The sequence below is a fragment of the Myxine glutinosa genome, chromosome 10 (genome assembly GCF_964187855.1).
Source record: "Myxine glutinosa chromosome 10, kmMyxGlut1.1, whole genome shotgun sequence".
NCBI lineage: Eukaryota > Metazoa > Chordata > Myxini > Myxiniformes > Myxinidae > Myxine > Myxine glutinosa.
In genome coordinates this window covers 120,928,375-120,954,902 of record NC_136270.1, presented here as the reverse complement: position 1 = coordinate 120,954,902, position 26,528 = coordinate 120,928,375, and the positions used below count along the sequence as shown (strand labels likewise).

The window sequence follows — 26,528 nt, the reverse complement described above, 5'->3', positions numbered from 1 at the left end:
CCATGACGGGCGGCAGGGGACTGGCTTTGGAGGCCAGCTTGGAAATGTGGTTTTCCCAGGAAAGATCATGGCAGACAGTGAGACCGAAAAGCTTGAGTGACAGAACTTCTTGGAGAGGATTATTGAGAAAGTAGATGGGAGGGTTGTCCAGTCGGTCTTTTCGGAGAGACATAGTAAGAGTATGAGATTTGTCAGGATTGAAAGACATGTTCCACTTGTTTGACCAGTCTGTGATTTTGTCCAGGTCTTCAGAGAGTGAGGAGACTGCAGACTGCCAATATGAGGGATGAGGTATGGAGCAGCAGAGAGTGGAGTCATCAGCGAAGAGATAGAGAGGATTTTCAAGAGAGTCGGAGAGATCATTGATGAAGACCAGAAACTCTCTCTAGCTCCAAACTCTCCAAACTCTCTCTAGCCAGCATCCTTCATCATTCAGATAGTCAGGCCGGACTCGTCCCTCTCTGAATATCTTGATAAAAGCACGAGCTGGTACAACAATTGTAATATGTCTTTCAATTCTGACAAAGCTCACACTCTCACTCTATCTCTCCAAACAGACCATCTGGCAAATCCTCCCAACTCCTTCCTTTACAAAAATGTTGAACAAGTTCACGCAATGTTTTGGGCCTCACCATAAGCCATGATCTTTTTTGGGGCAAACCACCTATCTAAGGTTGCTTCCAAAGCCTACCGACAAATGGGCATCCGCCGTTATGCAAAGTATTTCCCTGGCACATCTGAACTTTTTTGTACTTGCAAGGGCTTCATCCGCAGCATGATGGCAAACTGCTATACCCTGCTTCACAAAATGATCTCTGGGTCACTCTTGGGAGATCATTTGGCTGTCTCCGTGCTGCTGGCTTGTTTGGGAGAACTATCTGAGGCTTTACAACAACAACAACAACAACAACAACACCAACAGCAGCAGCAAATCTGTGCCCCAATAAGTGGGTTCTTGACCAACAGGGGAATGTATCAAACGTTCTCTTCGTCCTGCAGGTACCATGATCAACATTCATTACCGATGTCAATTCCATACCGTACTTCATGCAAACCATCTCATAACAAGCGCGCATTATTCACGCCTTACCTCCAAAAACGTTTCCTTGTCCCTGTCTCTGATCTCCTTTGACTCCTTTCTTCCGAGCAGGTAATTCTGTGGGAATGGTCCACATGCTTCGTCATACGCATGGTAAATGTTCATGCATTGCTTAACAGCTCTCCTCGCACAGCCATACAATAAAACCCTAACCCTTTACATCACGTGCACTACGCATATGAAAAGAAGAGGATAATAACCAAGATGGAAGTTCAAAACCTAAGGTTATTACGTGTTGAAGACATTGCAACGGTTCACCTGAGATTACTTTGAGCTTTTTCAAGCACAAAAATAGTTCATTCCTGGCAATTTTATTCTGTAACAGAACATTCTTTTTGTGTTTTAATTACACTCATTCGAATATCCCAAGAAAACAAGACCGATAGTCCAACAACAGCATAGCCGGGCTTGGATCTGCTGAGGGGAAAATCTGCTGTCCCTGTCATGTGACCAGATCCTCAGTAATGATTGGTGGACATTTGTGAGGGACATACATACATACATACACCTGACAGACAGATAAATGCTGTTCCAGATGGCAATGCCCTCCGTGCTATGCTGTAAAAATATGGCTGCCAAACCACGTGACCGATGACGTCATCAATGTTTTTTCCTCCACGAATTTGTCCCTAGATCACACTCAAGAAATGTCATACTGATCGGATCAAGCGTTCCACTTGTCGATTTATGATTAATTAAGCGTTCCACAAATTTCGTGTTAAACGGACCAACGGTTGCAGAGAAAACGAATTTTAAGGGAATAAACCTGAAAAGTGCCGGCAGAAGGGACATACGTACGCATGTACTTACTTGCATACATACACACATGCATATATATATATATATATATATATATATATATATATATATATATATATATATATATATATATATGTATATACATACAAACACACATACACATAATCTACATACATACATATACTGTATGTATACATACATACATACATACATACATACATACATACATACATACATACATACATACATACATACATACATACATAATTATATGCATACATACATACAACACCAGCCTGGTGTTGGCTTAGCGGTTGGGGTGCCGGCTTGGGATCCTAGGATCCTGGGTTCGAATCCTGGTCGATCGCTAAATTAACACCAGGGGGGTTGACTCAGCCTGTCATCCTTCCGAGGTCGGAAAATTGAGTACCAGCTTGCTGGGATGAATGATCCCGGTGTGTACCCCGATTTAGAATAGGTACACCGTATCCCTGCGCATCGTAAGAGCGTGACCAAAGGTTGGCGACAGGAAGGGCATCCGGCCAAAAAAACATTGCCTCAAACAGGGAACCATGAGCTCATGGGGCCCGCAAGGCTAACCCCTGCTCTAGCGGGGAAAATGGCCTTAAAACGATCATTCATTCATTCATTCATACATACATACATACATACACACGTACATGTATACAGTGCATTCAGACCCCTTCACTTTTTCACATTTTGTTATGTTGCAGCCTTTTGCTGAAATCGTTTAAATTCATTTTTTCCCTCATCAATCTACACTCAATACCCCATAATGACAAAGACAAAACAGGCTTTAGAAAGTTTTGCAAATTAATTAAAAAGAAAAAACTGAAATATCACATTCACATAAGTATTCATACCCTTTGCCTTTGCTATGGGAGAAACTTCCAGAAGGACAACCATCACTGCAACACTCCACCGATCTGGGCTTTATGGCAGAGTGGCCAGACGGAAGCCTCTCCTCAGTGAAAGACACATGAAAACCCGCTTGGAGTTTTCAAAAAAGCACCTAAAGGACTCTCAGACTGTGAGAAACAAGATTCTCTGGGCTTTCATGTGTCTTTCATTGAGGAGAGGCTTCCGTCTGGCCACTCTGCCATAAAGCCCAGATCGGTGGAGTGTTGCAGTGATGGTTGTCCTTCTGGAAGTTTCTCCCATAGCAAAGGCAAAGGGTATGAATACTTATGTCAATGTGATATTTCAGTTTTTTCTTTTTAATAAATCTGCAAAACTTTCTAAAATTCTGTTTTCTCTTTGTCATTATGGGATATTGAGTGTAGATTGATGAGGGAAAAAATGAATTTAAACGATTTCAGCAAAAGGCTGCAACATAACAAAATGTGAAAAAAGTGAAGGGGTCTGAATACTTTCTGAATGCACTATACATGCACACACACACATACATATGTGCATACTTACATACATATATACACATATACATACACACATACATATATACATACATACATACACCGGTCAGACAGACAAACACTGTTTCCAGACAGCAGGGGTGCCCGCACCTTACTGTATATTCCAGGTTCGAATTCACATGGAGTTGTAATAAATTAAAACCACTGCACTGTTGTTGAACCGGCAGGGGACGCTGCATCTCGATGAAGAATCCAATTGTCCAAGAAGACTAAAGCACTTGCGACACCGTTTTGGACATTATTTTGGAATTTGTTGAGGATTCGCCTACTCTTACACCAAAGACACTGTGACATCTTAACTTCCACAAACTAATGCTGACAGATGGGACACCTGGCTTAATGTCCACCTTTTGGATAGATGTTATGGTCTCTGCACCACATAGGTGATGGTTCGTACCTCTGGCATTCTGAATAAGGAATACTTCTCTCTTCGCTCCACAAATGTGAGCAGGTTTTCTGAATCACGTGTCCAGGTCACAAGGTTCTCTATAAGATTCTCATGATCCTCGTAGAAGCGTTCTAAGGGAGACACAATTACACTTTTTACAATGTCGAAGCCTCAAGAATATAGCTATAAAATTGTATATTATTTGAAGCACAAAAAAATAGGAGACATTGGACAAATCAACACAGTACAGAGGATTAAAGTTTCAGATCAAAAAACAAGTGCTCAGATGGGAATAGGCTGATATTGCTGGGTATGTAGTATCGATCCAGGAATATCGTATAAATCTAAGGATATTTATATTGTTGTGGATATGAGAATGGTGTTTTTTTTATTGTGTTTTTTTATTGTATAGTACATTGTAAAATATCGCCCTCCTTCCTCCCGTTGTGTATAAAGGTCAAAAGGGCGTCCCGTAATTAGGTTATCAACAATCACGTTAGCCAATCATAGATTTCCACCTTGTTGGTAGTTTATTTCCTTATTCTGTGTATTAGGCTAAGGCTTTGTCTTCCATTAATTAATACTCCATTGCACCGAATCAATTAAGAATAGCTCCCCTTCAATAATTCCATTTCCCAGCCAAACTCTCCATCTCTGGGTAAAGCAGTTCACAAGCGTGGGGTGCGCGCCCTCTCATTTCGCTGCTATAGTGAATATGTGCTCCGTGCTCTGTTTGAACAGGAGGGGCGGGGTCGCCAGGGAGAGGCAAGCCCAGGGCGCGCCACAAAGGGCGGGGCTGTTCAGCCCCATGCCCAAATAAGGAAACAAGCCCGTGGCTTGCCACGAGGGGCGTGCCGTCGGCGCCATGCCCAAATAAGGAGACAAGCCCGTGGGATTGCCATAAAAGGTCACGAAACAGAGCACGGGGGGGAGGGCGGTACCAAAACCGACGAGGGCGTGACAGACCCGCGCTGAAGGTATGGGAGAAGGGTGCGACAATCGCTGGGAGAAGATACACCAGAGATACGGCAGATGAGTCCAGGTGCGTAAGAGGGTTGGCAGTCCACCGGGAGAGAGTTGAGAGTTGCACCGGAGTTGCGTGAGAGATACGGAAAGCCTTTGGGTGGTTGTTGCGTGAGAGATACGAAAAGCCTTTGACAAAGAGCCGCTTCAACCAGCCCCGTTTCAACCAGCCGCGTGAAGCCCTGACGGGGCAGCGAGTGACCCTGCCGGTGTGCGGTGTAAAGCCGAATACAAGGAGCTGCCGGCTCCTCGCTTCCCGCCCGGAATGGACCTGCTCGCTGTGCCCTGTGATTCCACCTGCTCATCCCTCCAAACGATTCCTGCCCTTCCATCCTTTTGCGTACGTGAGTTTGTTTTGTTTGTTCTGTCCTGGGTAATAAGTTAAGCCTGTTTAGTTAAGCTGGTATTTTCACTGTGTCTTTCTGGTCCGTCCCTCTTTCTGCTTTATTTTCTTATCTTTCCTTCTTCCTTGGTTTCTTTGGTCCTGTACATAGTAATAAATTATATTCGTATTGCAAAACCTTTTTGTCTTCTTCTTCTTCTTCTTCACATCCATGTCGCCTTTGTCTTTTCCCTATTGAATATCTGTGGTGCGATTTTGGCCAACGTTCAGGAATCGGGTTAGTCGGGGTAACTGTTCGGGCGCGGTGGCCATCCGCTCGGCAAATCCAGTAACATCCTAGCCGCATCCGTAACAATTGGTGTCTGGGAGTGGGATACGAGGCCCGAACCAAAATTTTAAAACATCTAGAAAAGATTTGGTCAAAATTTGGAGCGGCCGAAATTTGTTTTGTTTTAGAAAAACCCGAACTTTGAAATCGCGCCATGGCTAGTCAAGGCGATCGGATGCAGGTGGGTGAGCTAGAAGAGGGGTTAGGGGTAACCCAGGACCAAAGGGAAGAAATGGTGGAGGAGAGCAATGGTGAGGTGGTTGAGGGAGTATCAGGCGCACAACATGGCGCCCTCGCGCACGTGGTTGGAGAGGCGCAAAATGGCGCCTCGTACGAGCGCGCGGTAGCCAGGCCCGCTGTACCAGCAGGCTTTAACATGCAGCCGTTTGACATGCAGCAGTTCATGGCACGGTTCGGCGAATATATGGCGGAGTCGAAGTGCGACAACGAAAAAAGAAGCAGGGAAATGAAAGAAATGAGGGACGAAGCGAGGGCTGATAGTGAAAAAATGGAAAACAGAATGATGGGGGCAATGAGGGACGAAGTGAGGGGTACCAATGCCCAAATTGGGAAGTTAGACAATACATTTGAGGGGTTAGACAATAAATTTGAGGGGTTAGACAACAGGATAAAAGAGGTAAAGAATGGCTTAACGGGGGTGGAAAATAGAATGGCTGCCTAGGAGAATCAGATAGAGGGGGTGAAAAATGGGTTAAGGGGGTTAGAAAACACAATGGACGACAAATTGCGGGAGATAGGGGAGCAATCCGCCCGGGAAATCAAACAGATGGGGAACCAGATAGAGGAGGTGAAAATCGGGTTGGAAGGTAAATTGGATGCTCAGAGGGATGAATTGGGACAGATGAGGGCGGCATCTACGAAGGAGATGGGGGGGGAAATACGACGAGGTGTAAGCGAGGAGGTCTCGGGGGTACGCGAGGAGGTCTCGGGGGTACGCGAGGAGGTCTCGGGGGTACGCCAGGAGGTAAAGCGAGGTGAGAAGCATATGGAGAAAGAGGTGAGGAATAATACGGCTAGGTTACAAGGGGGCATAGAGGACCTGACGCAGGAGGTGGAACAGCTGACGGTGGGACAGACGGAGTTAGTGGAGCAGGTACAAAGGAACACTGCGGTACTAGGAGGGTTAAAGGTGACACAAAAAGAACTAAAAGACGACTTGATAGCGACGAAGAGGGAATGTCAGATGGTACGTGAGGGACTGACAACGAGGTTAGACGAGGTGACAGAAGTAATGGAGACGAAGGAAGGGAGGTGAGGACGCACATAGAAATGGTCAAGGTGGCCTTAGAGGACAAAATTGAGGAGACGCACCGGGAAATAAAAGAGGTGAAGCAAAAGCTAGAGGAAGTGGAAGAGGGGGTGAGTGAAATTAAGAAGAAGGTCTCATATTTATAATTTATTCCAGCAAGCGCCATCAGCATTTCACAGCGCCAAGCCGCCAACTATTTGTCACTTTTGTGAATTGTGAATAGTGAGCATCTTACATTCTTATGTAATAAGGATCTCGCGAGATCTTGGAGACGGCGGCAGGGATTTTCGAAGCTCCACACGGTCTCCACGTTTTTCGAAGTTAAGTCTGTTCACAATTGTATTTTGTCGAAACTGTATTTATCTTTCGGTGTGTGAAGTTATTGTGTGCAACTTTGGTTGTTTCTCGGTGTTTATCTTTCATAAATTGATCGTCTGTTTGCCGTGTCGCGAGCAAGGCCTTGTACAGTGTGCACTGTACAACCTTGAGGCTTTGTTTTTCTCTCAGTGGTCCGTCGTTTGTGATCCAATAACTTTCGTTCTCTGTATTCCCAGGCTTTTCACCCATAGCCTACTTCCTTGTGTAAATCTCAACTCAAAAAAACAAACAAACAAAAAAAAAAACATTTCCTTCTCTGTTCTCATTCGTTTATTCATTCTTATTCGTTCGTTCGTTCTTCGACCACGTGTTTCTCCCCCATTTCCCCAGATAGTTTTCACTCATTAACCTTCAATGTTTACACTTTCCCCTCAAGTTATGTATTCCGTCATATTTTATAACACCTTTTTCTTCTTCTTCTTTAAAAGGCTGCTTTCGACTTGCTCACCAAATCAATTCATCCCAAAAAAAATATCCATCTCCTATAGTGCCTTTGTTCTACATTCCCTAAACTCTCCTGCACTCCATCCTCCATCCAGCGTCCTTAAACGTATTTTTAACTCGAAGGTCACAAGAAACTCATTTTGCAATAAATGTTCGTTTCCCATAAATCGTACACTTTCAAAAATCCAATCTCACCCCTCCCCTCCAAATCTTCCCCATAACCCCTCCCCTCCAAATCTTACCCATCACCCCTCCCCTCCAAATCTTCCCCATCACCCATCCCTTTCAAATCTCCCCCCTTGCCCCCTCCCTCCTAAACTACTCCCTCACCCCTCCCCGCCAAGACGCCCCCTCGCCCCTCCCCTCCTAGACTCCTGCCTCACCCCTCCCCTCCAAATCTTCCCCATATCCCATCCCTTTCAAATCCCTCCCCTTGTCCCTTCCCTCCCAAACTCCCCCCTCACCCCTCCCCTTCAAATCTCCCCACCCTCATTGCTTCTCAATTTCCCCCCGCTCACTCCCCCTCCTCAAAGCGTCCTCCCCGCTTCTTCCCCCTTCAAACTCTCACCTCCATCTCCCCCAACCTTCTGCCTCGCTCTTCCCCCTCCTCAAATAACACCTCATTGTGGCTCACCCAATCACCATCAAACCTTTTGTCCGCCCCATCCTTCCCTTTCTCCGAGCTATTCTGAAATCTCTGACACACCTTCAACAGCTCTCCCTACCTCTTCCACCTCTTCCACATCTTACCCTACCCCTCCTCCCCCCTGTTCTGTATCTGATGCTCCCCCTTCCTCTTCATTAACGGTATGGACCTCAAACATCCGGGGCCTTCGTTCAAACTTAACTGATCTCTCCATACAGGTTGCTTCTGTCAAACCAGACGTGATCTGCTTAACAGAAACTTTCCTCCTTTATGATGTCTCTGATTCCATAGTATCTCTCCCGGGCTACTCCCTCCTCCGGTATGATAGACCTGAGCCTCGTCCTGGAGGCGGGGTTGCTATCTTTATCAAAAACTCTCTTCCTCACTCGCCCTGCACTGCACTCTCTCCACCTCACCCCCAGGAATACCTCTGGCTACGACTTCCCCTTCGCTCCCACCTCTTGTTCATATGTGTGTTGTACCGTCCACCAAACAGTGATGACTCCATCTACATCTCGCTGTCTGATGATATGGACCAACTTCTATCTACTCATCCCAACTCTCTCTTCCTCATATGTGGTGATTTCAACTGTCATCATGCCAGTTGGCTGGGTGTGGGTACCTCTCTCACCAGCCATGGCTCCTCAGCAAAGGACTTCTGCGACTCACTGGGACTGACACAATCTGTCAATTTCCCGACCCGGATCTCAGTCAACGGAACATCTTCTCTTCTGGACTTGGTTATGACTAACTTCCCTGAAAATGTCTGCTGCTCTTCTTCTGCTCCGATCGGATCATCTGATCATGTCCTTGTTAAAGTGGACATCTCTCTGACCATCCTCAGGGAGCCTGCTCAGCGTCGACGAGTCTGGCATTTCACTCAGGCCAACTGGCACGGTCTTCAAGCAGCCATCAATCATCTGGACTGGTCTCCCATCTCTACCACCTCTGACATCAACTCATCCTGGGAATTCTTCCAAAGTAAATTGCTCTCTCTCATGCACAGATTTATCCCATCTCGTCTTCAGTTGTCATACCCTTCCTCCCGTCCATGGTACACGGAATCTTGTGGTGAGGCTGTTGCCCAGAAACAACTTGCCTTCGTCTCCTGGAAAGCAAATCCAACGGAAGGAAATCTCATTTCCTTTCACAAAGCCCGAAACAAGTGTGTGTCCACCCTCAGGAGAGCCAGGAAACAATATCTCTCCGTTCTCAAGACCGAACTCTCTTATCTGTCTCCCTCTTCCAAATCCTGGTGGCGTCTGGTCAAATCCGTTTCTGGTGTTTGTTCCCCCTCCATCCCCTCCCTTACCTCAAACGGCTATACAGCTGACTCCGCACGTGAAAAAGCTGAATGCCTCAACTCTGTGTTTGCCTCTAAATCTTGTGTCCCAAACCCATCCCTCTCTGTACCCACCATACCCAGTCGTACCCTGCTGCTCCTGGACTCCGTGTCCTTTCCTCCTGACAAGGTGGAAAAGTTTCTGTCAACCCTCGACTCTGATTCTGCAACTGGACCCGACGGCATCAGCCCACGGGTCCTAAAATCCTGCTCTGCTGCTCTATATCACCCTCTCGCTGTTCTCTTCACCCTCTCTTTTGCTCAAGGTCAACTGCCATCTGCTTGGAAATCAGCCAACATCACCGCTTTGCACAAAAAAGGTGCAAAAACAGATCCTAGCAACTACAGACCAATCAGCCTTCTCCCAATTATCAGCAAAGTCATGGAATCCATCATTGCTTCTGATATGAAATCTTTCCTCTTCTCCAATGGCTTGATCTCTGATCATCAATTTGGTTTCAGACCAGGTCACTCTACTCTGGACATGCTGCTTCTGCTGTCTCAACAATGGATGGAGGTCCTCAATGCCAAACAGGAAATTAGAGTTGTCTCCCTCGACATATCACGTGCCTTCGACACGGTCTGGCACCCCGCTCTGCTCACCAAACTCTCCTCCTTTGGTATCCATGGAAATCTCCACGCATGGCTGGCGGACTTCCTCTCTAGTCGTCGTCAACGTGTGGCCCTGAATGGGTTTCTCTCATCTCCTCTTCCTGTTCAGGCTGGAGTTCCCCAAGGCAGTGTTCTGGGCCCCGTGCTTTTTCTGGTCTTCATCAATGATCTCTCTGACTCTCTCGAAAATCCTCTCTATCTCTTTGCTGATGACTCCACTCTCTGCCGCTCCATTCCTCTTCCCTCAGATCGGCAGTCTGCTGCCTCCTCACTCTCTGAAGACCTGGACAAAATCACAGACTGGTCAAACAAGTGGAACATGTCTTTCAATCCTGACAAATCTCACACTCTTACTATGTCTCTCCGAAAAGATCGACTGGACAACCCTCCCATCTACTTTCTCAACAATCCTCTCCAAGAAGTTCTGTCGCTCAAGATTTTGGGTCTCACTATCTGCCATGATCTTTCTTGGGAAAACCACATTTCCAAGCTGGCCTCCAAAGCCAGTCGCCGACTGGGCATCCTCCGTCGTGCGAAGTCCTTCCTCGGCACACCTGAGCTCCTCACCACATACAAGGCTTTCATCCGCAGCTCAATGGAATACTGTTCTCCCCTATGGGCCGGTGCTCCTGCCTCACACCTAGCTCGGCTTCACGCTGTTGAAACCAAAGCTTTCAGAATTATTGGAATCTCCCGCGATGAAGCTATCTCTGAGGGCCTTTCACTCACTCACCGCAGGCAGGTAGGTGGTCTTTCTGTCTTCTACCGACTCCTCTCCGGCCTTGCACCCCCAGCTCTCTCTGTGCTCTGTCCCCCAAATATTCCTACAGGTCGCACAAGATCTGCCAGCAACCCTCTGATGGTTAAACTGCCGAAATCTCGGCTCTCCGCTCACCTTCACTCTTTCATTCCTCTTTTCTCCCGCCTCTGGAACAAACTCCCTCACTCCCTTCAATCCCACTCCTCCCTCCAGGTCTTTAAAACAGCTGTTCACCACCATCTCTTATCTTCCCCCATCCAAAACCTTGATCTTTTCTACCCCCGCTAATTCACCCCAGATCCACCTTGTTTGAAATTCCAACTTCTTTCCTGGAAGTCCTGGCAGTGTCCATATGTTTTATACCTCTCCCACTGCCCCCTTCCCACGCCCCCCCCCCCCCCAAAGCCCTCGCCCTCTCTCAGATCTCTCGATGTCTCCATGTCTCTCGGTCCCTGCTCTCAAATGTTGTGTTTGTGTCCTTCCCCCTCTCTCCCCATCTTGTCTACCGCTCCCTATGTTATATGTTTTATGTGTCGGTTTGTCTTTCTGTGTGATTAATGTTCGCTCTTTCACGAGCCTCGATATTGTATACAAAAAAAAAAAAAAAAAAAAAAAAAAAAAAAGAGACGGAGGGAAACTAAGAGGGAGATAAAGGAGGAGGTGATGGAATATGTACAAGGTCGGTGCTCAAATCATGATAGTGTGGCAGGTGGCGAAGGAGGTGCAGAGACGAGGTGCCAAGGTGAGTGGCGATATATTCGGAAATGTATATGATGTGAGGGAAGCTTCAGTCGGCTTGGGGGTTGATTTGGATCCGGGTGTTCGTGAGAGGCCGTTGGTGAAGTGTGCGACAGGTACGGAGTGCGAAGGAGGAGGTCTGCGAGAATGTCCGACTCTGGGGTGTGTGAGGAAAAAGTGCACGCCGAGGAATGAGTGTGCTGTCGAGAGTGAGTTGGTCGTAGCGCGTGTGCGAGGGGGCACATGGAAGCGCGGGATGGGGAGTGTTACAGAGGATGTAACGAGAGAGTGCACACCTGTGGTGCGTGTTATGGAGAGTGTAATGGGAGAGTGTGCGCAAGAGGATGCGCGAGAAAGGTGTGTAACGGACGGGTGCATGAGGAAAGAGTGCGCTGTCAAGAGTAAGGGAGAATGCACGCCTGTGGTGAGTGTTACGGAGGGTGTAACGGGAGAGTGTGCGCAAGAGGATGCGTGAAAAAGGTGTGTAACGGATGGGAGCAGGAGGAAAGAGTGCGCTGTCAAAAGTAAGGGTGAATGCGCGACCGAGTGTGGTGGTAAAAGTAGTAAGAGTGACACGAAGCGTAAGTTGGTTGTGGCAGGTGAGAGAGGATGTACACCTCGAATGGAAGGATGCACACCTGGAATGGTAGAGCGCGTATGGGAATGCACGCTGGAGTTGGTAGTGAGGCACGTGGTTGGGTGTGCAAGTGAGAGCACACCTGTGGTTGTCACAGAGGAGGTGACCGAGGAGGGGGCGTGAAGAGGTGTGTTGGTGAGGTGCGCGAACAACGAGTGTGTGCAAAGGTGTGCGGTGGTCAGGTGTGCGACCAAGTCTGTGAGCGAAAGAACGAGTGCAATAACGAAGTATGTGGGGTGTACGGGCGGCGTTGGAGCACCGAGCTCGGTGAGGGTGAAAGGGGTCGCGTATGCGTGTGAGCATGCAGGTGAAGCATCGACGGTAACCGGGTTAGCGGTTAGAGCGACGTATAGCCGAATCGGGCCTTCGGTGCGAACCAGGCAGCTTTGCATGCCGCGGGGATCCGCGGCGGTTTCGAAAGAACCGCCGTGCGAGATCCACGCCGGGCCGCGCTTTGAACGGCCGCGTCCGTGCTCCACTAAGCGGAGCAGGCGGCCCTGTAGGAAGGGTCGTCACGACAACCCTTTGTGGTTGAGGCGTTCCGGTAGGTCGAAATCGGGCCATTGGACGGCTCCGTGCCGAGATGGTGCATGGGATCTCGGCCTGGGTAAGCCCCCGTCCCTGCACCGAATGCCGGACGCATCCAGCCGCCGGCACCAAGCAACCCGCATTCATTGCTCGGCTTTGCGAAGCCGAGCTTTGGAGATGAATTGGCGCACCGAGAGGCACTAGTGAGTAGACGTGTGACGAGGATAGTGTTTTGGACCCGAAACTAGAAAAACAAAATTTGATGATTGGCAAAGGATTGGCAGAGTGATGATTGGTAATGGTAGAGTGATTGGCAGATGATGGGTAGTGATTGGCAAAATTTTTAATTGGCTGAAATTTGGTGAGCAAAATTTATAGTGAAAGATACCCGATGTGATGGGATGGCAACTCTGCCATCTCTCACAGCGGGGGCAAAGGAGCACTAGTTTTATGGGGTTTGGCAGTGAAAACTAGCCCGGGAGGGTTAGGATAATGATAGGGATCTAGAGAAGATGACCTTAGGTAACGTTAAGGTTAGGTAGTGACAATGATACCTGTAGTGGGGATGCAGGTAGATTAGTTTGGATGATAATGATGAGGGAGCGCAATAGTTTAAAGGGACGACTGGGAAGCACAAGTTCCAGAGGGGAGTAGTTAGATGAGATGATGCCGTGTGTGTGAGGATCGAAAGTGTATTGAGCAGGGTATGAGTAAATGATTGTGATTGTGAGTTCTATTGTGATTGCACAGGTGTGCAACTGAACAGGTGTATGGAGCAGTGTTTGAGTGAGTGATAGTGATGTGTATTGTGCTGACCAAATGGTCCAGGAAGGAAGGAGGGTGCAGGTGGCACCAGGTGTGATTGCACAGGTGTGCAACAACAGGTGAATGGAGAATGGTTGTATGGAATAAATGGTCTGGAGTATATGGAGTATTGGAATGGATGGTCGTGGAGTGGAGTGGATGGTGCGAAGGTGTGAATGGGGGAAGGATGGACCCCCATCACGAATACCCGGGGAGGGTAGTGTAAGTGTTAGGTAGAGGGTATAGGTAAATTGTGTTTGGATATTGGCATCTGTGTTGCGTGGTGGAAGAATGGTATTTGGATGGGTGCATTAGTGTTGTGGAAATGGCTGGGCGTGTAGCCTGTTAGTGTGTGTAGTTGGTTGACACTCCGCCACTGTTAGGATGTCGGCCAGGTGAGGCCGCAGGTGGGCTCTGGGAGCCGGTCGAGTTGTTGTGGATGGGGCCCGAGGATCCGGAGGACGGACCCGGGCAGCCCAGTGCCAGAGGGCACCGAGGGGTTACAGAGCCAGGAGGGACCTTCCCCAGTTAGATAGGTTAGGTGAGGAGCAGGTAAGCTCGGGGGCAACTACAGTGGTGGAGGTGAGCAGGTGGGTAGACCTGCTGGGAGAGCTACACGACCCAGCCCGGAAATTGTGCAAGGGCACAGGGAGATGAATCGGCGGAGTGAGACCCCAAATTGAGAAGCACCACAGTTTGGTCAATGGGAATTGGTTTTTAGAACCCATAGTGTAAGTTGGCCAATGGATTGGCAGGGAAAGACCCCGGGTGGTGTAAAGTGTGTTAATGTCATTTAGAAAGTAGTTAGGATGAAAATCTCCTTGCACCATCTACATCCACTCACCTGAGGTGACGATGGTACTCCACACCATGCCAGGTTGTTTTTATTATTTTTATTGATGCAAATGTTTGGAATGTGAGACGCATCATGACGTGGGTGTGACATTGTGCTGATGTTCCATCTCTTCCTCCTTATGAGGATTGATGATGAATTGGGTGATGGCAAATTTTGGTTAGAGGGATTGTGGTGACGAATTTGGTATAGGAAAGATATGGGGAAGACGTGACAGTAGTGACAAATTTGTAAATGTGTAGATTTTTGTAAATATGGGGTAAGGGCAAGGGTAGAGTAGGTGACAGGGGGGGGGGGGGGGGGGTGACGTACGGTAGGGACGAGCTTTTCTCACTTCGCTCTCCGTACGCACTTCGCCTTGCATTGCCTTGTTTGATGTGTACCCTTGAGACCTTACCCCTCGCTCATCTGTCTTTTCCCCCCTTTGTCTCCCACATGAGGACTGTGCGCCACTGGGCGCCGAGGGGAGCGTGCGAGAGTCCGCCATTGGGCTCCCGAACCTCTCGCAACCACAGCTGTCTGCATCGATGCACCACCTTTGGACCACATGTATGTGGCTGAGCACCACTGATGGACCCCATGGGTTGGGGCATGGCCCCTCTGCTGGAACCGGCCATGAAGGCCCGAGATCTTGCTGGCGGACCTTGGTCACAGGGCACCTATGCCCCACAGGGAACCACACTAGTCGGCCCTGTGGGCCATAAATAAATAAAAATGGACACGTTGGGTGCATTTTATTATTGGAAATAGGCCGCCAGCAAAGAAGATGACAACACCAGGAAGATAGCAATAGCCAGCAGAGGGAGCCGAAGAGCAAGAGACCACCAGCAGGGTTTGTTGGTTTTATTTTTTATTGAACTGTGGTGACTGTGCACCGATTGGTGCTTGAGGGTGTATTGGTGCATTGTGGGTGCTTTCATGGTGCATCGATGCAGGGCAGACTGTCCCCCCCCCCCCCCCAAAAAGAACAATCACAGGTCCTGGGTTAGTATTGTAAATAAAAGCAGCGCCATTGTAAATAATGCGCCCCCACCGTAAATGTATAGTTTGAAGACCATTCCGCAATTCGGTTAGCTGTGGGCATGAATCTGTTAGGCAGGGTGCAATGGAGCAGCGGGACATATTTATTTATGTTTTAAAACTGTCGCACTCAGCATCAGGTTAAATGTAGAGGGAACTACACCTACGTGCCACACTAAAAGTAAAAGTAATAGGCCCGGTACGTGCCTAAGAGGAGGAGGGTGCAGTGTTGTGGATATGAGAATGGTGTTTTTTTTATTGTGTTTTTTTATTGTATAGTACATTGTAAAATATCGCCCTCCTTCCTCCCGTTGTGTATAAAGGTCAAAAGGGCGTCCCGTAATTAGGTCATCAACAATCACGTTAGCCAATCATAGATTTCCTCCTTGTTGGTAGTTTATTTCCTTATTCTGTGTATTAGGCTAAGGCTTTGTCTTCCATTAATTAATACTCCATTGCACCGAATCAATTAAGAATAGCTCCCCTTCAATAATTCCATTTCCCAGCCAAACTCTCCATCTCTGGGTAAAGCAGTTCACAAGCGTGGGGTGCGCGCCCTCTCATTTCGCTGCTATAGTGAATATGTGCTCCGTGCTCTGTTTGAACAGGAGGGGCGGGGTCGCCAGGGAGAGGCAAGCCCAGGGCGCGCCACGAAGGGCGGGGCTGTTCAGCCCCATGCCCAAATAAGGAAACAAGCCCGTGGCTTGCCACGAGGGGCGTGCCGTCGGCGCCATGCCCAAATAAGGAGACAAGCCCGTGGGATTGCCATAAAAGGTCACGAAACAGAGCACGGGGGGGAGGGCGGTACCAAAACCGATGAGGGCGTGACAGACCCGCGCTGAAGGTATGGGAGAAGGGTGCGACGATCGCTGGGAGAAGATACACCAGAGATACGGCAGATGAGTCCAGGTGCGTAAGAGGGTTGGCAGTCCACCGGGAGAGAGTTGAGAGTTGCACCGGAGTTGCGTGAGAGATACGGAAAGCCTTTGGGTGGTTGTTGCGTGAGAGATACGAAAAGCCTTTGACAAAGAGCCGCTTCAACCAGCCCCGTTTCAACCAGCCGCGTGAAGCCCTGACGGGGCAGCGAGTGACCCTGCCGGTGTGCGGTGTAAAGCCGAATACAAGGAGCTGCCGGCTCCTCGCTTCCCGCCCGGAATGGACCTGCTCGCTGTGCCCTGTGATTCCACCTGCTCATCCCTCCAAACGATTCCTGCCCTTCCATCCTTTTGCGTACGTGAGTTTGTTTTGTTTGTTCTGTCCTGGGTAATAAGTTAAGCCTGTTTAGTTAAGCTAGTATTTTCACTGTGTCTTTCTGGTCCATCCCTCTTTCTGCTTTATTTTCTTATCTTTCCTTCTTCCTTGGTTTATTTGGTCCTGTACATAGTAATAAATTATATTCGTATTGCAAAACCTTTTTGTCTTCTTCTTCTTCTTCTTCACATCCGTGTTGCCATTGTCTTTTCCCTATTGAATATCTGTGGCGCGATTTTGGCCAACGTTCAGGAATCGGGTTAGTCGGGGTAACTGTTCGGGCGCGGTGGCCATCCGCTCGGCAAATCCAGTAACATCCTAGCCGCGTCCGTAACAATATATATATATCCTATTATATCCTATTATAATCCTATTATATCCTATTATAATCCTAATATAATCTATCTATAATTCCAGTAATCTCTGTGTGTCTGTGTGTCTGTGTGTCTGTGTGTCTGTGTGTCTGTGTGTTTGTCTGTGACCGCTGTTTCTCGACAACCACGGGTCCGATATACTTTAAACTTGCCAGGTATATTGCTGGGGACCCGAGGATGTGCCTTTTCAAGGTTTTAAATTAATCGGACAAGTACTTACCGAGCTATGGCGATTTAGCCGTTCGCCGTTCGCTTTGGCGTTGCGAATGGACCAAACCATTGCATGTAAATAGAGGGGGGGGGGGGGTTCTGTGGTCGTTGCGAATGGACCAAACCATTCATGTAAATAGAGGGGGGGGGGGGTTCTGTGCACCGTTCGCCGTTCGCCGTTCGCTTTGGCGTTGCGAATGGACCAAACCATTGCATGTAAATAGAGGGGGGGGGGTTCTGTGGTCGTTGCGAATGGACCAAACCATTCATGTAAATAGAGGGGGGGGGGGGCTTCTGTGGTCGTTACTGCCACGTGGTTTCAAAGTTTTTTTTTGTTGTTGTTTGCACGCATGTTTTTTTGCACCCACGTACGGGCACGCCCTAGGATGTTTACACACACACACCCCTACACAAATTTTTTTTTTTTTTTTTTTTGGCAAGGAACGGGCACCCACGTACGGGCACGTCCTAGCTTATATATAGTACGGGCATGCCCTAGTATATAATAATCCTTATAATCCTGTTATAAGGATACGTCATCAAACCCAGTTGCCCTGTCTGAATCTCACCAAACCAGGGCAAAGTTTCTTCATAGTGGTGAGGTAGACTTGGTGAAGTCATGATGGAGGCTCGTGTTAGTGTTGAGGTACGTTAGTGACAGTAATGAGGTCGTTTGTGTGACCGTAGTGATGTAGGTTAGAGTTAGTGGTTAGGTAGGTTCGTGATAGTACAGAGGTAGGTTCGTGATAGTACAGAGGTAGGTTCGTGATGGCATGCAGGTAGATTCGTGATAGTATGGAGGTAGGTTAGTGATGGCATGACGGTAGATTAGTGATAGTACGGAGGTAGGTTAGTGATGGCATGGAGGTACATTAGTGATAGTATGGAGGTAGGTTAATGATGGCATGCAGGTAGATTAGTGATAGTATGGAGGTAGGTTAGTGATGGCATGGAGGTAGATTAGTGATGGTATGGAGGTAGGTTCGTGATGGCATGGAGGTAGATTATTGATGGTATGGAGGTAGGTTAGTGATGGCATGCAGATAGATTAGTGATAGTATGGAGGTAGGTTAGTGATGGCATGGAGGTAGATTAGTGATGGTATGGAGGTAGGTTAGTGATGGCATGGAGGTAGATTAGTGATGGTATGGAGGTAGGTTAGTGATGGCATGCAGATAGATTAGTGATAGTATGGAGGTAGGTTAGTGATAGTACAGAGGTAGGTTAGTGATAGTACAGAGGTAGGTTAGTGATGGCATGCAGGTAGATTAGTGATGGTATGGAGGTATATTAGTGATAGCATGGAGGTAGATTAGTGATAGTATGGAGGTAGATTAGTGATAGTATGGAGGTAGATTAGTGATGGCATGAAGATAGATTAGTGATGGTATGGAGGTAGATTAGTGATAGCATGGAGGTAGATTAGTGATGGTACGGAGGTAGATTAGTGATAGTATGGAGGTAGATTAGTGATGGTATGGAGGTAGGTTAGTGATGGCATGCAGATAGATTAGTGATAGTATGGAGGTAGGTTAGTGATGGCATGGAGGTAGATTAGTGATGGTATGGAGGTAGGTTAGTGATAGTACAGAGGTAGGTTAGTGATAGTACAGAGGTAGGTTAGTGATGGCATGCAGGTAGATTAGTGATGGTATGGAGGTAGATTAGTGATAGCATGGAGGTAGATTAGTGATAGTATGGAGGTAGATTAGTGATAGTATGGAGGTAGATTAGTGATGGTATGGAGGTAGATTAGTGATGGCATGAAGATAGATTAGTGATAGTATGGAGGTAGATTAGTGATAGTATGGAGGTAGATTTGTGATGGTATCGAGGTACATTAGTGATAGTATGGAGGTAGATTAGTGATAGTATGGAGGTAGATTAGTGATAGTATGGAGGTAGATTAGTGATGGTATGGAGGTAGATTAGTGATGGCATGAAGATAGATTAATGATAGTATGGAGGTAGATTAGTGATGGTATGGAGGTAGATTAGTGATAGTATGGAGGTAGATTAGTGATAGTATGGAGGTAGATTAGTGATGGTATGGAGGTAGATTAGTGATGGCATGAAGATAGATTAGTGATGGTATGGAGGTAGATTAGTGATTGTACGGAGGTAGATTAGTGATAGTATGGGGGTAGATTAGTGATGGTATAGAGGTGGATTAGTGATGGTATGGAGGTAGATTAGTGATGGCATGAAGATAGATTAGTGATAGCATGGAGGTAGATTAGTGATGGTACGGAGGTAGATTAGTGATAGTATGGAGGTAGATTAGTGATAGTATGGAGGTAGATTAGTGATGGTATAGAGGTGGATTAGTGACAGAATGAGGTTAGTTTTGTGACAGTAATGATGTAGATGGATGACAATGGTTGGGTACGTACATACTGGAGGGGTAGGTTAGTGATACTAGTGAGGTTGGTTTGGTGATAGTTGTGAGATAGATTCTGTGACAGTAATGATGTAGATTGGTGATAGTGGTTAGATAGGTTGGTGAAAGCAATGATGTAAACTGAAAAGCCATTTTTGTCCATCGAGTTTCTTATTATCTGAACGTACATTGTATAATAAATTGAACATTTTATTCACTGGATTAATCAACAGACTCGTGGAGGTTCATTTGTGATGTTATGTTATATATAATATATATATATATATATATATATATATATATATATATATAATTAATCATACTCACACGAGTATCATGCTAAGATAACAAAATGCATGATAAAATGCTGAAACCACACGTGGTATTTTGGAAACCCTACCGAGACAGAGGTCTGGATTGATCTCCAACAGACACCAGTCCGGACCGATCTCCGTATGAGTTTTCTCATGTAAGCTGTCCAGAACATCACGTACGCTCTGCTGCTCCTCCACCATCAGGTTCTTGAAGCTCTCATCTGTAAGGCCTACTCGAATCACAAGCTGTAGATACACACACAAGCACATTTTAGAAGTGGTCCCACACACAAGCACATTTTAGAAGTGACCCACACACAAGCACATTTTAGAAGTGGTCCCACCCACAAGGACATTTTAGAAGTGGTCCCAAACATAAGGACATTTTAGAAGTGGTCCCACACACAAGCACATTTTAGAAGTGGACCCACACATAAGGACATTGTGGAAGTGGACCCACACACAAGCACATTTTAGAAGTGACCCACACACAAGCACATTTTAGAAGTGGACCCACACACAAGCACATTTTAGAAGTGGTCCCACACACAAGGACATTTTAGAAGTGGTCCCACACACAAGGACATTTTCGAGTGGACCCACACACAAGCACATTTTAGAAGTGGACCCACACACAAGGACATTTTGGAAGTGGACCCACATACAAGGACATTTTAGAAGTGGTCCCAAACATAAGGACATTTTAGAAGTGGTCCCACACACAAGGACATTTTAGAAGTGGTCCCAAACATAAGGACATTTTAGAACTGGTCCCAAACATAAGGACATTTTAGAAGTGGTCCCAAACATAAGGACATTTTAGAAGTGGACCCACACACAAGGACATTTTAGAAGTGGACCCACACACAAGCACATTTTAGAAGTGGTCCCACACACAAGGACATTTTAGAAGTGGACCCACACACAAGCACATTTTAGAAGTGATCCCACACACAACGACATTTTAGAAGTGGACCCACACAAAAGCACATTTTAGAAGTGGTCCCACACACAAGGACATTTTCGAGTGGACCCACACACAAGCACATTTTAGAAGTGGACCCACACATAAGGACATTTTGGAAGTGGACCCACATACAAGGACATTTTAGAAGTGGTCCCAAACATAAGGACATTTTAGAAGTGGTCCCACACACAATGACATTTTAGAAGCGGACCCACACAAAATGACATTTGAGAAGCGGCCCCACACATAAGGACATTTTGGAAGTGGACCCACACACAAGCACATTTTGGAAGCGGACCCACACACAATGACATTTTAGAAGTAGATCCACATACAAGGAAATTTTAGAAGTGGTCCCGAACATAAGGACATTTTAGAAGTGGTCCCACATACAAGGACATTTTAGAAATGGACCCACACACAATGATATTTTAGAAATGGACCCACATACAAGGACATTTTAGAAGTGGACCCACACACAATGACATTTTAGAAGTAGACTCACACACAATGACATTTTAGAAGTAGATCCACATACAAGGACATTTTAGAAGTGGTCCCAAACATAAGGACATTTTAGAAGTGGTCCCACATACAAGGACATTTTAGAAATGGACCCACACACAATGATATTTTAGAAATGGACCCACATACAAGGACATTTTAAAAGTAGACCCACATACAAGGACATTTTAGAAGTAGACCCACACACAAGCACATTTTAGAAGTGGACCCACACACAAGAACATTTTTAAAGTGGACCCAAACATAAGGACATTTTAGAAGTGGACCCACACACAATGACATTTTCGAAGTAGCCCCACATACAAGGACATTTTAGAAGTGGACCCACACATAAGCACATTTTAGAAGTTGACCCACACACAATGACATTTTAGAAGTGGACCCACACACAATGACATTTTAGAAGTAGACCCACATACAAGGACATTATAGAAGTGGACCCACACATAAGGACATTTTGGAAGTGGTCCCACACATAAGGACATTTTGGAAGTGGTCCCACACACAAGCTCATTTTAGAAGTGATCCCACACACAAGCTCATTTTAGAAGTGGACCCACACATAAGGACATTTTAGAAGTGGACCCACACATAATGACATTTTGGAAGTGGTCCCACACATAAGGACATTTTGGAAGTGGTCCCATACACAAGCTCATTTTAGAAGTGGACCCACACACAAGCTCATTTTAGAAGTGGTCCCACACACAAGCTCATTTTAGGAGTGGACCCACACATAAGCACATTTTGGAAGTGGACCCACACACAAGCACATTTTGGGAGTGGACCCACACATAAGCACATTTTGGAAGTGGACCCACACACAAGCACATTTTAGGAGTGGACCCACACACAATGACATTTTAGAAGTGGTCCCACACACAAGCACATTTTGGAAGTGGACCCACACACAAGCACATTTTAGGAGTGGACCCACACATAAGCACATTTTAGAAGTGGTCCCACACACAAGCTCATTTTAGGAGTGGACCCACACATAAGCACATTTTGGAAGCAGACCCATACACAATGACATTTTAGAAGTGGACCCACACACAATGACATTTTAGAAGTGGTCCCACACACAAGCACATTTTGGAAGTGGACCCACACACAAGCACATTTTAGGAGTGGACCCACACATAAGCACATTTTAGGAGTGGACCCACACACAATGACATTTTGGAAGTGGACCCACACACAAGCACATTTTAGGACTGGACCCACACATAAGCACATTTTGGAAGTGGACCCACACACAAGCACATTTTAGGAGTGGACCCACACACAATGACATTTTAGAAGTGGTCCCACACACAAGCACATTTTAGAAGTGGACCCACACATAAGGACATTGTGGAAGTGGACCCACACACAAGCACATTTTAGAAGTGACCCACACACAAGCACATTTTAGAAGTGGTCCCACACACAAGGACATTTTAGAAGTGGTCCCACACACAAGGACATTTTCGAGTGGACCCACACACAAGCACATTTTAGAAGTGGACCCACACATAAGGACATTTTGGAAGTGGACCCACATACAAGGACATTTTAGAAGTGGTCCCAAACATAAGAACATTTTAGAAGTGGTCCCACACACAAGGACATTTTAGAAGTGGTCCCAAACATAAGGACATTTTAGAACTGGTCCCAAACATAAGGACATTTTAGAAGTGGTCCCAAACATAAGGACATTTTAGAAGTGGACCCACACACAAGGACATTTTAGAAGTGGACCCACACACAAGCACATTTTAGAAGTGGTCCCACACACAAGGACATTTTAGAAGTGGACCCACACACAAGCACATTTTAGAAGTGATCCCACACACAACGACATTTTAGAAGTGGACCCACACAAAAGCACATTTTAGAAGTGGTCCCACACACAAGGGCATTTTCGAGTGGACCCACACACAAGCACATTTTAGAAGTGGACCCACACATAAGGACATTTTGGAAGTGGACCCACATACAAGGACATTTTAGAAGTGGTCCCAAACATAAGGACATTTTAGAAGTGGTCCCACACACAATGACATTTTAGAAGCGGACCCACACAAAATGACATTTGAGAAGCGGCCCCACACATAAGGACATTTTGGAAGCGGCCCCACACATAAGGACATTTTGGAAGTGGACCCACACACAAGCACATTTTGGAAGCGGACCCACACACAATGACATTTTAGAAGTAGATCCACATACAAGGAAATTTTAGAAGTGGTCCCGAACATAAGGACATTTTAGAAGTGGTCCCACATACAAGGACATTTTAGAAATGGACCCACACACAATGATATTTTAGAAATGGACCCACATACAAGGACATTTTAGAAGTGGACCCACACACAATGACATTTTAGAAGTAGACTCACACACAATAACATTTTAGAAGTATATCCACATACAAGGACATTTTAGAAGTGGTCCCAAACATAAGGACATTTTAGAAGTGGTCCCACATACAAGGACATTTTAGAAATGGACCCACACACAATGATATTTTAGAAATGGACCCACATACAAGGACATTTTAAAAGTAGACCCACATACAAGGACATTTTAGAAGTAGACCCACACACAAGCACATTTTAGAAGTGGACCCACACACAAGAACATTTTTAAAGTGGACCCAAACATAAGGACATTTTAGAAGTGGACCCACACACAATGACATTTTCGAAGTAGCCCCACATACAAGGACATTTTAGAAGTGGACCCACACATAAGCACATTTTAGAAGTTGACCCACACACAATGACATTTTAGAAGTGGACCCACACACAATGACATTTTAGAAGTAGACCCACATACAAGGACATTATAGAAGTGGACCCACACATAAGGACATTTTGGAAGTGGTCCCACACATAAGGACATTTTGGAAGTGGTCCCACACACAAGCTCATTTTAGAAGTGATCCCACACACAAGCTCATTTTAGAAGTGGACCCACACATAAGGACATTTTAGAAGTGGACCCACACATAATGACATTTTGGAAGTGGTCCCACACATAAGGACATTTTGGAAGTGGTCCCATACACAAGCTCATTTTAGAAGTGGACCCACACACAAGCTCATTTTAGAAGTGGTCCCACACACAAGCTCATTTTAGGAGTGGACCCAGACATAAGCACATTTTGGAAGTGGACCCACACACAAGCACATTTTGGGAGTGGACCCACACATAAGCACATTTTGGAAGTGGACCCACACACAAGCACATTTTAGGAGTGGACCCACACACAATGACATTTTAGAAGTGGTCCCACACACAAGCACATTTTGGAAGTGGACCCACACACAAGCACATTTTAGGAGTGGACCCACACATAAGCACATTTTAGAAGTGGTCCCACACACAAGCTCATTTTAGGAGTGGACCCACACATAAGCACATTTTGGAAGCAGACCCATACACAATGACATTTTAGAAGTGGACCCACACACAATGACATTTTAGAAGTGGTCCCACACACAAGCACATTTTGGAAGTGGACCCACACACAAGCACATTTTAGGAGTGGACCCACACATAAGCACATTTTAGGAGTGGACCCACACACAATGACATTTTGGAAGTGGACCCACACACAAGCACATTTTAGGACTGGACCCACACATAAGCACATTTTGGAAGTGGACCCACACACAAGCACATTTTAGGAGTGGACCCACACACAATGACATTTTAGAAGTGGTCCCACACACAAGCACATTTTGGAAGTGGACCCACACACAAGCACATTTTAGGAGTGGACCCACACATAAGCACATTTTGGAAGTGGACCCACACACAAGCACATTTTAGGAGTGGACCCACACACAATGACATTTTAGAAGTGGTCCCACACACAAGCACATTTTAGAAGTGGTCCCACACACAATGACATTTTAGAAGTGGTCCCACACACAATGACATTTTAGAAGTGGTCCCACACACAAGCACATTTTAGAAGTGGACCCACACACAATGACATTTTAGAAGTGGTCCCACACACAAGGACATTTTAGAAATGGACCCACATACAAGGACATTTTAGAAGTAGACCCACACACAATAGCATTTTAGAAGTGGACCCAAACATAAGGACATTCTAGAAGTAGACCCATATACAAGGACAGTTTAGAAGTGGACCCACACAAGAACATTTTAGAAGTGGACCCAAACATAAGGACATTTTAGAAGTGGACCCACACACAATGGCATTTTAGAAGTGGACCCACAAACAAGAACATTTTAGAAGTGGACCCAAACATAAGGACATTTTAGAAGTAGACCCATATACAAGGACAGTTTAGAAGTGGACCCACTCAAGAACATTTTAGAAGTGGACCCAAACATAAGGACATTTTAGAAGTGGATCCATTTACATTATACAAGGACAGTTTAGAAGTGGACTCACACAAGGACATTTTGGAATAAATTAAAAAACAATAAATGTTCCTCAAGAACATCTCCTTTGATCATCAAATCATGATTTTTCTTGATGCTCAGTTATGTTAGTCAAGGATTTTGAACTTCCAAAAAATAAACATTTAAATCTGAACAATATCTGCACTTGTTTGGCATCTAAGCAAACTAGGCGACATAACACTTTCTGGTTAATCTGAACTACCGTGTTCACAAATTTCATATGTATGCAAGGTATTTAGGTAAAAAAAAAATTAGTTATTACGTTGTATTAAAAGTAAAAATCTGTCGATCATTTGCTTTACCTTCCTAATCTGAGCCTCTTTCATTTTCTGAAGGGCGATGCGGATCTTCTCTGCTTTCATCTTCGTGGCTTTTTCTTCCTATCATCCCAGGAAGAGGTTGAAACAATTTCGAAACAGAACTTTCTGCGCACATCGAATCATGTTAAGAGTAACATGGAATTCAAAATCCAGAGTAAGTAGCATTAATGAGCAAATAATCTTTCAATCAGATATACAAGAAGGAATAAGTTCAATAACTATTGTGTAAGGTCACAGTTTGTAACACCTCTTGATACTGTGAGCTTGGGCTCAAATACTGCCATTGAAAATGTGTCACATAAAGAGTTGTCAGTTCTAACTTAACAACCCGAT

At 46.0% G+C, this 26,528-nt stretch overlaps 1 protein-coding gene across 1 annotated transcript in view; it reads right to left on the bottom strand.

The window, feature by feature from the left end:
- Positions 1 to 26,528, bottom strand: part of APBB1IP (amyloid beta precursor protein binding family B member 1 interacting protein) — a 135,288-nt gene that overhangs the window by 66,012 nt on the left and 42,748 nt on the right. The window contains exons 5-8 of the mRNA XM_068126192.2: positions 26,178 to 26,255; positions 20,042 to 20,201; positions 3,710 to 3,831; positions 1,091 to 1,156 (exon numbers count right to left, since the gene is read on the bottom strand). Coding sequence (XP_067982293.2) covers positions 1,091 to 1,156; positions 3,710 to 3,831; positions 20,042 to 20,201; positions 26,178 to 26,255 — 426 coding nt within the window. The remainder of the gene's footprint in view (positions 1 to 1,090; positions 1,157 to 3,709; positions 3,832 to 20,041; positions 20,202 to 26,177; positions 26,256 to 26,528) is intronic.